Source organism: Heterocephalus glaber, unplaced genomic scaffold (genome assembly GCF_053883595.1).
Source record: "Heterocephalus glaber isolate CG9 unplaced genomic scaffold, H.glaber_assembly_v1.0 deba00001720, whole genome shotgun sequence".
Lineage (NCBI taxonomy): Eukaryota > Metazoa > Chordata > Mammalia > Rodentia > Bathyergidae > Heterocephalus > Heterocephalus glaber.
The window spans coordinates 4,948,072-4,961,592 of record NW_028258433.1 but is presented as its reverse complement, the minus strand read 5'-3'; the positions used below and the strand labels follow the sequence as shown (position 1 = coordinate 4,961,592).

At 34.0% G+C, this 13,521-nt stretch overlaps 1 protein-coding gene across 9 annotated transcripts in view; it reads right to left on the bottom strand.

The window, feature by feature from the left end:
- Nucleotides 1-1,435: 1,435 nt before the first annotated feature.
- Pds5b (PDS5 cohesin associated factor B) overlaps nt 1,436-13,521 on the bottom strand; it is a 283,823-nt gene continuing 271,737 nt past the window's right edge. For 3 of the 9 annotated variants that reach the window (XM_087199485.1, XM_004854752.4, XM_087199490.1), the window contains 5 exons: nt 10,515-10,620; nt 5,902-6,341; nt 5,701-5,811; nt 3,315-3,453; nt 1,436-2,300 (listed from right to left, as the gene is read on the bottom strand). In XM_087199485.1, coding sequence (XP_087055611.1) covers nt 2,265-2,300; nt 3,315-3,453; nt 5,701-5,811; nt 5,902-6,341; nt 10,515-10,620 — 832 coding nt within the window. In that variant the 3' untranslated portion in view covers nt 1,436-2,264. The remainder of the gene's footprint in view (nt 2,301-3,314; nt 3,454-5,700; nt 5,812-5,901; nt 6,342-10,514; nt 10,621-13,521) is intronic. The other 6 variants (XM_087199487.1, XM_087199491.1, XM_087199488.1 and 3 more) reach the window with 4 other exon arrangements.

The window sequence follows — 13,521 nt, the reverse complement described above, 5'->3', positions numbered from 1 at the left end:
AATTTTGTTATTGCACCTATTTTTCTACATAAAAATGAAAATTTTACACCATAATCCTCCCAAAAAGTGAACAGACTGTAAAATTACAAGTGTACTGTCATTGAACACAAAATCTACAATTAATATTTTTTGTGAACTGATGTATACCATCAATGTACAATGAAATTTGGTTAACTATGATCATGCAAATAACTCCAAAATCATTTGTTGTCCATTTTATAAAATGGTCTTAAAGACATATTTCCATAAATATTTCTGGCACAATTTAGCCAAAGACAAAAATACAAAGCTATCCTTACTCTTTGTTATATCTTTTAATACATGCCTTTGTACTACTGAAACAGAAATTAGCCTGTTTGGGAGAAAAGAGCTAATGAAACATTTAAAAATCAATATACTGTGACCAACATTAGCTATTTTGATATATAGCAGCCTTCCATAATCACTGGTGTCACTATTATTGTAAATGAGGAAAAGTTAAACACTGAGATATTAAGACACAACTCAAATTATTTCTTAGAAGACAAAAAGTTGTTTCATAAACACAAGGGAATCTTTAAAAGAAAAAGAAGCACATCAATTTCAATACATATTGGAAAATAATAAAATGTCATTTTCCAAAATAGTAGCTTCTTTATTATATTCCCCATCTTTTATAACCTATCTTGGAAATACACCTTAAACATAATGGTGTATTATATGAAAATGCTCCATTATTCAATGTCATAAACTTATTAAATTAGAATATGATTTTCTTTTCTGGTGTTCACAATTATGATCAAAACAAAAGAATAGCACATGAAATATTAAAATGGATTAAGGTACACATTAAGTAGTAAATTATGGTTTGGTTCAAAATACAGTTACACAACTGTATAAAGGATACTGCCTAAGAAATTAGTTTGTGTATTTTTGAGATTAAAATGAAGAAAAAAATTTGTTTGAGGTCCAAATAAAGTTCTACCTCTCTCAATCTGAGAAAAACAAGATTTCATTCCATGTTTGTAAGACTGATACCTACAGCAGGTAATGTTGGATGTCTACCCTGCCCCTCCCACCCCAAACAATATTTTGGCTCCAAAATAAAGTACAATAATAAACTTCTGGTGAAAAACTATGTTATGGGGTAATCTATTGTATACTATAGCTAAATATGAATTTACAGAAAAAAGCACATCCCATTGTCAGCAATTTTTTTCATAAACATGCAATAATGCACTATAAAATACAAAACACTTGGCTTTAAAGAACAGATATATAAAGACACACTGCATCAATAAAATTTTTCTTTCTGATTAACTTTACACCGTTATGGAGAACTGAACATTTCTAACGTGTATATCAGATTTGGATATTATAGTGTAATAATTTGCATTTTCTGAACATAACGTTCAAGAGGAAAATCTATACACAATAACATTCTAGACTATTAACACTCATTCAAATTACAGAATTTTATTGATACAGTAGATTAATAAAAACTGAAAAGGGATAATAAAATGGGATAAAGAATTCAGTACATTATTCTATAACACACTCTTTAAAATTAAAATATTTTAAATCTCTTAAAATTTTCATTGCCAAGAAAGGCCAGAAAATTCTGCGACCAATACTGAGGTGTAAAGCCAACCAAACAACTTCAGGATTATTTCACAATTTGCATGGTGCCCTCCCATCTGAGGAATCATTTTGGTGCAATGGCAGAGTTTAGCACCTCTGAAGATTTAGGGTGCTTCGGAACAAACACAAGGTAAGATACACAAGGGGGAAAAGACCTTTTAACTCTCCAACAAATAGTGACATCAAGAAAATGACACCAATTGTTGAAAAAATTTTTTCACAGTAAAATTGCAGAGGATACAAATACAGACACTGACAGATTACTGCTTAAGATCAATCCTAACAAACTGTTCAAATCAATAGATCCAATAAACAGTTGGTATCATCAGTTTAAAGCCGCAGATAAAAGCTATACAAGCACTTAAGTCAGAAACATTTAAAAAAAAAAAGGGGGTGGGGTGGGGATATTTACAAGTTTCTTCTTTAGTTTATGTCTACATAGCCATCGCACATTACACTTTCACAAGACTCCATAGTCAATATTATCACCATGTGTATGGCTAAAGTGTGACCACAAATAGATGAGATCACAACTGTCCACTCTTCAGCAGTCCCATTTTGTGCATCAAAAGCTTTATTCAGCCTCAAGCTTTAAAAAAAATGATTTTATCCGAAGCTTTCACAAGAAAGTTAATTACATTTGTTCATCGCCTTTCCCTCTTAGAACTTCGCCGTCGTACCTTAAGAAAAAAAGTCACCAGACGCTTAATTAAAATGGATACATGTATGACACAACAGCATTTATTATTATTTTAAACCTATTCTCACATTTTTCTGACATCTTTCTCTTTTTTAACTTTCTGCCTCTGCATCACATATTTAGGCCTCTATAAAATTTGAACACGTACATGTCTATAAATAGCCTTCCAAGACAGTAAAAGAGAAAATTATTTCACTTTTCCATTTAGTAAGTTTAGAGAGATGTGAACAGAAGTCAATGTCCAATGTGACAAAAACAACTACACTAGGATTCATAATCTTTCTTCTGTTTCTGTAGTAAAAGAAAGCACTTGATACAGTTGTTACTGAATTTGGTTCCTAGTAAGTATCAAATGAATTAAAAAACTTGAAATTCAAACACATTAACATTCACTGGTAGGCATTAATGAAAGCTTAAAACTTTAGTTCAAAAAAGGTCAGTATAAACAACAATAAAAGGGACTATAAAAATCAATTTTAATTTATTGTGTTGTTTTTCTCTTTTGAAGACACCAATCATTATTACTTTTAATCCTCGTCCTCCAAAATATACCCTTTTAAGAATAAGCCAAACTAAATCTGAGGCCACAATTCTGCACAACTCACCCATTTACACAATAAATCTTGGGGTAGATAGGACTGTTCACATTAGATAAAACAAATCTGCAGAGACCAAATCTAGGAAATGATCACCAAACAAAAGTTTCTCCAACAAAGAAGGCTGGCTGGGCTGAGCTAAAGATTCTGCATTAGTGTATCAACAGAACAAGTCCTATTTAATTGTAAACATAAATACTTAGAATTATAATCAATAGGGCAGGGATGTAGATCAGTGAGAGAACTCGCCTAGCATGTGTGAGGTCCTAGTATTAAACCCCAGCACTCCCCAAACATACATACATACATATACATATGCTAAATGGATCTGACCAAATATTTATTGACTCTGTTATAGTCTCCATAACACCACATGTGACATTTTAATAAATACATACATTTACTGTAGAAACTTCCTCTTCCTCTGTTTCTTCCTGTGGAATATCATCATTGACAGGAGAGCTACCCTGAAATACATCCACTTCTTCACTTGAATCATTTTCTTTAGCAGCTGCTTGCTTGGAGCGTCCTACACGGCTAAAGAAAAACACATGGAAAATAAAATGAACGTTTTGACTGTGTAAATTTGTAAACATTTTGATTTGTAAATTGCCTCATTGAAGGAAATTTTAATGTATTCTTAATATTTTTATCCTCAATTACATCATGAGAGAAGAAATATTTTTTAATATTCCGAGCCTTAAACAAGTTTAGAATATTACAAAGATCTATCAAACAAGTATGATGGAGACCATAAAGGAACTTCAAACTATAACCACAAGCCTTTCCTTCCTTTCATCTCTCCCAACTCAGAAAAGGCCAGCTTGTATATCCATTGAGCTGTACACAAAGTGGAAATTCTTTGAGCAAAAAACAGTATACCAGTCTTTACCTGGCACTATAGATTCCACTTACAGAAATCTAAAATCCATCTACTTCTCTCCATTTCCATTGCTACTACCTAACTGAAACTGTTCCCAAAGTGATTTTTAAGCAATACAATAGCTGATGTCAAAAATACATGAACTAAGAATAAAACTTCCTACCATGGTACACAAGACCGTGCAGATAGTCCTTGCCTACCTGTCCTCATCTCATTCTATTCCCCAACTCCTAACAACAATCCAAACAAATCTGTACCTTCATTCGGCTCTCTGATTCACCAAGACTTTTCTGCCTTCAGAAACTTCAAATATTGTGCTCTACCTGGAATGTTCCTCTTCCTATTGTCTAAATCTTACTATTATTCTCAAGCAATCAATTCATCATCGCCCTCTGAAGAGCAAAGTTCCCTACCTCCCCAATTCTACTACACTTCCTTATAGCATTCTAAATTTTTCCTTCAAGACAAATATGAGAAATCATAATTCCATATTTATATGAATATTTAATGACTTCATGCCTATTAGGTAGTAAGTTCCATAAGGATAAGAACTGTGTCTGTTGTGTGCCACTATACAGCAATTACATGAAAAACAATGACAATTTTTCTCAATTCCACTGAGGCCAGAATACACACAAAGCCAGACGAATCTAACATATATTATTATTCTAGGTCTAAAAGTTTCCAAAACAAGGAAAGACAAACTGCTAAGATAGAACATAAAATCTTTCTCTATATTAATTTTGTAAAAGAAATACTAGGTTTCAAATATTCCTGGGAAACTTGTGTAATTTTAGGAGAGATCAACATAGTAATTTAAACTCTTAATTTTATGATGTCCAGATATAAAAAAACTAAGAGCTTGAAAGACACTTCACCCCTCTTATTTCCATATTATAAAATTAAAACAAGTATTTAATATTACTTAAGTATCCATTGTTTAGAAATAGTGATTTTCCTCAGTTAAATTCAAACACATTTATAAAGCTGCCACAAGATGTACTTACCTTTATTTTTAACCTGAGACAAAAATTACATGGAGGAAGGCATGAAGTACTGGTTAGACACTCAGGAAACTTTCCTCTTCCTGTGGAATACACAGGAACAGGAAAAACTCTAAGATAACTGAGTATTTAACCAAGATATGTTGGCAACTCTGAAAAGTTACTGATGTAATTACTTACCAGATTACTCTCAGAAAAAGTGTGCTTAATTTCTAACAAATAGAAAATACATTATTGTATTTCTACTTATATAACTGAGAAAACTGCCAAATGTCTAAATCATAGTATTGACACTCTTGTCACAATAATTATTTTAGATACAGATCTGTTTTTACAGGTCTCTTACACGTGTGCTTTTGTGAACATCCAAAACTATACGTAGGTATAAATTAAGTAGAAAACAAAACAAAGACATCAAAAACTTGAGGTCAACATGTGATCACTTCTGTGATTCAATTTAAGAAAACTGATGCCTACTACTTTCCTACAAGTTTAAAGAATAAAAGCAAAATATAAAACCAACTTTTTCAAAAAGAAAAGTTGCTGAGGGCAAACATGAAAAATTGTAGCCCACAGTGATGAGAAGACCTACATAATGTATGGTGATTATTTAAAAACATCTTGTCTTTTTATATACCATAAAGTTTATGTAAGAAATAATAAAATATTTGGTTTTCATTTATAAAGATTTTCCTAGACTTATAAGAATGCACAAATATTACCAAAGTATTGACTGAGCTATTGATCACCTAGGTAAGATTATAAAAATTTATCTTGCCTAGTGTAATGAGACTAAATATTTGGAATTTCAATACAGCAATATGTATTCCTATAAATTTATGAACTTTGCAAAATAAATTGAAATTGGTTTGAAATTTAATATTATTTACAACTTACACATTTTTTTTGGGTTGTGATGGTGATGGCGTTTTTGATGGTCTTCCTCGTCCTTTCTGTGGTGTGGATTGTGTGGATTCAACTGCACTAGTTTCAGGAGATTCTGCTCTGCTTTGGAGAAGACCCAAATGTGGACAGCATCAAATTATGATTTACAATATGGTGAGTAAACAGACGGAGTTTAGACTTACTCATGCTTACCTCTGTGGTGCTCTCCTTGATGCTCGATGCTGTTTACTTTTTGACTTCTGTTCTGTGTTTCCACTTTGTCTTTCTTCTTCTTCCTCTTCCTCTGCTACAGGAGGTCCAGATTTTTTTTTGTTTCCTTTTTTAGAAGTTTTCATTGTTGGCTCTTCTTTCGGTGCTCCTCCACCAAGAGGTTTTGGTGGTCGGCCTCTTTTACCCTTCTTGGGTGGACTGTTCTGTTCATCCTCATTTTCTAACATATCCTCTTTGAGCCTCTTCTCCTCAGGCCACTGCTGTTCATCTGATTCTGAAGCCGTATGGCCTCTTTTCCGACCTCGCTGACTGCCTTTAGGTTTCTGTTCCTGTACCAACTTAGTCAGGTCATCTATACCTAATTTCTCCTCCGAGTCTGTGACAGGTGTTTTTTTCCGGCTTCTAGGCTTCTCCAATTCAGACTAAGGGAGGGGTGGGGGGAATCATTAGTTTAGAAAATTAATTTTTGAAAAACAAAATTGCAGGGCTAGGTATTTGGCTCAGTGGCAGAATATTTGCCTAGCACATGACAGCGTACCTTTTAGAGATTTCCATGATATGAACAGTCCACTGTGGCATGTATGCCATAGGTTCACCACCACTGTGGCCCTATCATGTGTAAGGACTTGGGTTTTATCACCATCACAAACAAGTCTGCGCACATATTAAGAACGAAACAAAGTTGCTACCTATTTTCATCACTAACATGTACCTAAACATACAGTTCTTGAATACTTTCCTGTCACTATTTAATAGTTTGCTTCTCTGTTTTGTTTGAGACAGAGTCTCACTACATTGTCCATGCTAATATCAAACTTGTGGGCTTAACTGATGTCTCCTATGCTACCATGTCTGCTTATTTACTAGTTTTTCAGTTAAATACATACTTCTCTGGGGTAAGAGTAAATTTACATCCTTATTTTAGGGTGCAAAGCCATTAAAGAGAAATCTTTCAAAATCAGTATTTTGCTAAATTATATATCTTAGTGAAGACCTATTTCATGGAAAAGAACATTCTAAATTCAATGTTTGGTGTCAAAGGACAACTATACTCAAGTATCTGTCCCGGGACTTTGGGAGTTAATGTAGTTCAGATGAAGTCATGAGGGTAGGGCCCTCATAATGAGCTCAGTGCACTTCTAAGAAACATCAGAGTATTTCTCTCTTTGCCATGTGAGGACACAGTGGAAAGGTGGTTTTGCAAGACAGAAAGAGAGTCCTCATTAGGAAATGAATCTAGTACTGCCATCTTGATTTTGGACTTCCCAGTCTCCACAACTGTGAGAAAGTAAATGTCCTCTGTTTAAACCCTCAATCAGTATTATTTGATTAAGAACCTGGATCTTGTTTTAGAATAGGACATGATTTTATGAGAAAGGATTTTAACTGTTTTCTCCACCCCTACCCTCAAAGAGACATCCACTCATTTCAGAATCACTGATTTATAATGCTTCCTTTATTTGGTACTATGTTTTGAAAAATAATGTTTCTGGGCTATTATAACAGCAGCATAATGTTTTACTAATCATAAATGAAACATGTTTGTTTCTAGCTGGGCTGATCCTACTTTTGTTATTAAGTTCTCTTTTTAAAATATCCATTCATCCTTCCACTCAGACTTGAAAGAAAACCATACTGAAAATTTACAATTGAATATTTACTTGGAAAATAAACCTGTCACCTTTGTAAACTTCTGTTTCTCATGCAGGAACATGCTGTATCTTCTCTCTCCTCATATTTTCTATGTATCTCAGGTTTTTGAGATTTTTCTCCTCATGCAGGCTCCCCTTAGTTATTTTTTAAGTTATGCTTAGGTAGAGTAATTGACTGATCTACCAATCTATGCTATCTACCTTATTTTGTTATTGCATTATTATTATGAAGATGACCCCCTTTTCACCAAGTGCTTATCTATTGAAGGAAACTTACCAGAAAATTTACATGCATTTATATACACAGATATGGGCATCATATTGCATTCTTACTTTTTCAATTACTTATTTTTCTAGATCTACAAAAATAATAATGAACTTGTCTCTACCTTTTCATTATTATATATGTTTTCCTGAGTACATCAAAATTCTAGAACAAGTTTAAATACTAGTTGTGATAGCAGGTTGCTTTTGTTCGTAATTTTTTTAGTATATGTGCTGCTGAAGCGAGCACATGTTCATAATTTTTAGTAAGAATGCTTCAAGTATTTTGCCTTTAAAAACAATGACACTGACACTGATTTAAAATATATAAAACTGGGCCACAGATTTAACTCAGTGGATCTGCCGCCTGCCTCACAAGCTCAAGGTCCAGAGTTCAATCCCCAGTATCCCCCTACACACACAAAAATTTATATGTATATAAAACTTTCAGCATGTTAAGGGAGTGATCTAGTATTAATTTACTGAGAGTTGATGTTTGTAAAAAATGGATTTCAAACCTTACTTTTTTTCATGGCATCATCTGGGATCTTATTTTTGTTTTTCTTCACTTTGTTATTTACTATATTGTATTAAAATATTTTCTAACACTATCCTTACATTCTAGTGGGGGAGGACCCTTAAGTGACTGGGTTTTGTTTGTTAGCATGTATTTACTTCCTGGGCATAAACTGAAAATTAACTGTTGTTAACAAAGAGCTTAGAAAGTAACAGAAGTACTAAGTTAAAGCCAAATAAAAAATATTACCTCTAATTTTTAATGCTTTTTGACATTCAAAGACCTAAAAGTAGATGGATACCTTTACATTTCAAAAAACACTGATAGAAACATGGAATCCAATGTCTGCTTTCTTGAAAATGCCATAAAATAATCCATTTCCTTAAAACACCACAATTTCTTATTTCTTTTATCTTTGTCTTGTGTTAAAAACAGAATATAAAATCAATGTTAGGAGCCAGAAATTGGGAAATGTTAAATGGAATAAACCTAGATATTTACATATAAATATAGTGAGAGGATTCATTCCTTTGCCGCAAAATTTAAATGTGAAGTTGGTAGTATTTAAACAGTACTACTTTGCTATAATCTACTGATCTTTAAATAGAACTTATGTCTCATATGGATCTTTACTTTAAAGGTATTTCAGTCAAAACTAGTTTATTAACTTCTGGGAGCTCTAAAAATAGACCCTATGTTACATGCTATCCATGCCACAAGAGATAACAAAAGACTTCCATTACAACAATAAAAATTCATCTTGAGAGCTCAAATATTCAAAACTCTTCTATGAAAAATAAAGTAGACCTTGTTCTCCAATGTTTGAAAAGTTGGTAGACATGAAATTTGTAGAGTAACACAACATTAACAATAAAACCATGTTTGCCAACTGAGGAGGAGGGCAGATAGCATGTGGGGTATGGTAGAATATAGGAGAGGCTGTGAATGGCCTAGGTGACATTTCTAACAAATGAAATCATAGCTCCTCATGAATTTCCAAGCAAACAGAAACCAGCTCTCAGATAATGATGATTTTTCTGCACTGAGAACTATTAATACTAGAAGTCAAAAATATCTTTTCCAATTCAAAGATTGTCTTCTATAAATCCAGGTAAAAGGATTTCTTTCTAGCTAAGTTACCAATTCTCAATTCTGCTTAGGTGAAAAATTTAAATAACCAATGAGTATCAGAATTTACTGTACAAATAGTAAAGATTTAAAGTTGTATTTTTTTCTTAGGTGAAAGAAGCAATTTTGCAAAATAAATTATTACAGAAACCTGAAAATAACTAAAACTTCTATTAAGCAATGTTGGGCCAGTAAAAAACAAGAGATGTAGTAACATTCCAAAGAAAACAAAAATAATTATTTACAGTAGCTTAAAATACATTATTATTATAACTAATAAGCAAAAGTACTAGTCATTATACCAACAATGAAACAGGTACAGCAATGAATTTGGGCTAATTCAATTACTCTGATAAATCAATTCAGCTACATATTCACAGTTTATAAATAAAAGGAAACTGAGGCTCTAATCAGTTATTCAGGAAATGTTTAGAGCTGAACTGAAAAGTCAAAATGAGTACAATTATTAAGTCTACTGACTTGCAGTATATACATATTCTACACCTGTACTAGAACTTTATCAAGTATATCTTCAAATGACATTTTGTGTCTACAGAAGTTATTTCTATTAAAATTTAAACTTATGAAAATGAACATTTTCTTTTTTTTAAAGAAACTTTTTATTTAGTAAACGGTATAATAAAGTAAATAGACTGGCCTTTAGAACTTTTATTCCAGTTCCCTTTTGTAAGGCTAAGTCTAAACATACTACGTTAAAAAAAAGCAAACAAAATAAAAATTTTAAAAACCAAGCAGTTCTGATTATAGAATTGGCAGGTTTGATTTCAAACACCTCAAGAATTAAGAATTACCAAAATGACAAGAAACACATAAATTCCATATACTTAAATCACATGGTAGAAGATAATGATAAAACTCAAATTTGTCACTAAAGCCATTAGAAGAAAATCAAATGGCAAATTTGAGAACGATACTGTTTTGGTGTGAAAGTTAAAAAAAAAAAGAAAGTTACTATTTATATAAGTAAAATCACTATTAAAATTATTAGGATAAAATCAAACCAAATATCTCACCCTTACAAGATCAGAGTCGTCTCTCTTGTCACTTTTTTTTCCTGGCAAAGGTGAAGACATCGTGTAATCTTCATTTTCACTGTGATCCATTTCAGAACTATCAAGCCTTTTAATATAGACATGTGGAATTGTCATTACAGTTAACCTTAAAAGCTTTTTCTGTTCCCTAGTGTAGCTTTATGAAGAAATTTTTATTCTTTTTAAAGATCAGCATTTTATTCTATCATATGTAAGCACCAAATTAATAAGAAAAAATGCTCATTTAATATGGTAAAAAAAATCATTTTCCTATGATTATTTCCTATGTTGTTTTAAAACTGAAATTCTATTTTGGGATGGAAATAAGAGCAAATTAACCCTTTCTCTTAGTTACACTGGCCTACATAGCAATTACTGTCCCCTCTCCCTTTTCCCAGTCTTTTTCTTCTCTCCGTAGACTTTAATACCCTCTATTGCACTAAGTCATTATGATTATTACTTACTAATTACCTCCCCCTGTTAAAATGCAAGCATGAATCTTCTGTCAATTTTACTTACCAATGTAGGCTAAGCATTTGAATCTGTACGTGGTACAGAACAGGTATTTAATAAACACTAACTGATTTAACGGCACATGCTCTCATGTATTTAAAAAGGTCCAGCCTTCTTTCTATCTCATCTTTACCTACTTCTTAAAACTGTTTATCCATTGCTGAACCCTAAATCTCAATCTCTAGTCCAGCTACTCTGAATTCTAAAGTCATATACACAATTGTCTATTCAATACTTTACTTGAAATACTTTACTTACAGCCAAAATTTCAACATTCTTTCTTTCCCTCACTTATACATCGCAAAAAAATACATAAACTGCTACTCATTAAGGATTCTACATCTCAATAAATGGCACTACCATCTAGATGGCACTACCAGCTAGATACTCAAGGAAAAATTCCAAGATACATTCTCAAATCGTTCCTTTCCCTAACTGTTCATATCTTACACAACAGCCAAGCTATCTCCCATCAAAATAAATCATAATTTTGACTATTTACCATCATCACTCTTCTTTATCTCTTCCCTAGATTACTATTAGCTTATTCCTAACCTCAACTGCATCTTCTCTATAGTGCATTCTCCACAAATAAGCAAGGCAATCTTTTTAAAAGCGCAAATTAGATCTCTAGACTCCCTGACAGTATCTTCCAGTTGCACTTAAAATCAAATCCAAATTCATTACCACTGTTCACACAGTCTGAACATAATCTGGCTACCTCTCAACTTTAACTCTCACCATTTTTCCCTCATTCCTGCTTTCTGGCCTAACTAGTCCCTCAAATACATCTAGCTCAATTTCTTAGAGAGTTGAACAGATGGGATTTGGTGGGGAAAAAGTAACAGACTGGTCAGAGGCTAAGAGTTTAAAGAAAGAATATTGAAAAAGTACAGTAGTGGGGTGGGGGTTTAGCTCAGTGGCACTGCGTCTACCTCGCAAGCACAAGGTCCTGAGATCGATTCCTGGTACCAAAAAGATAAAGTACAGTAGTGATATCAGAATATATCTCTGTTAAATAACAATATAAGAACATGATCATACTATAATTATCTTAAAAACAAACAAGAGGAGGCTAATTAAGATTTCTGAGCAATGGAATAATATAAGTTATATTTCTAAAAAAGATTAACAGTGATATGATGTGCACAGCAACACACATACTACAGTACTTAAAGGGAATGAACTAAAAGTAAAAAAGAGAAGTATAAAATATTACAAGGAGAGGCAGGTCTGCCCACGCCTTACCGAGGTCCTGAGTCAAACAGAACACACTGAATCACCCCGCTGCAAGCAGGCAGATCTGCCCACGCCCTACCGAGGTTGTGAGTCGCACGGAACACGCCAAATCAGCCTGCTGCAGACAGGTAGGTCTGTGCACGCCCTATCGAGGTCCCTAGTCTCGCGGAAGATGCCGAATCACCACCCCCTGCAGACAGGCAGTCACCTGGTTCCACACTACAAAGACGCAGAGGATGCCAGACCACCAGACCAAGGTTCTGAGTCCCGCTGCTCCCGGGCCAAAGGTAGGGGCTTCTGAGCCGCTGTCCCACTGCTCCTGGTCCAGAGGAAGGGGCTTCCCGGTCACCATACCTCCCACTGCTCCCAGCCCACAGGAAAGGGCTTTTGGGCCACCATCCCTACCGCTGATCCCGGTCCCTGTCCCATCTCTCCCAGCTCACAGGAGGTAATCCGTGCAGGCGCTAACAGCCCCCCGCCCCAGTCGAAATCAGAAAACACATAAATAAGTCTCAAAAACAGACTTCCAGATCACCGACAGCAACCCCAAAGGGAAATGGGATGGAACACTCTGATACTCAACCACCTGGATGCACTGAACTGGCAACAAAAGGGGATATGGAAAAAATGAAATCAGAAATAATTTCTCAGATAACAGGAGAAATTGGGCCCCTAGTGAAAAACACGATTAATAAATCTAGAGAGGAGCTCAGGAACATGACAGAATCCCAACATAGGAAACAAAGGGAATCCATAAAACAGATGCAAATACATTTCCAGGACATGAAAAGCTCCACTGAAAGTCTACACAGCAGAACGAGCCAATGTGAGGACACAATTTCAGATATAGAAGATAAGATTGCAATTAGGGACCAGGAAAAGAAAAATTGCTTCAAAATTATAAGGGAACATGAGAAATCAATCCAGCAGCTGCTAGATGATGCAAAGAAGAATAACATAAGACTGACTGGGCTCAATGAAGAAACAGGAGAGAGTGCAGATGACATAAAAAAGCTCTTCACAGAAATAATGGCAGAAAACTACCCAGGCAGGGGAAAAGAGCTTGACATACAGATAAGTGAGGCATATAGGGCTCCAAATAGCCTTGATCAAAAAAAATCTACACATAGGCATATAATTGTTAAGATTCCAGAAACACAACAGAAGAACAAAGTTCTCCAAGCAGTCAGAGAAAAGAAACAAATCACATACAAAGGAAAGCCCATCAGAATCACAG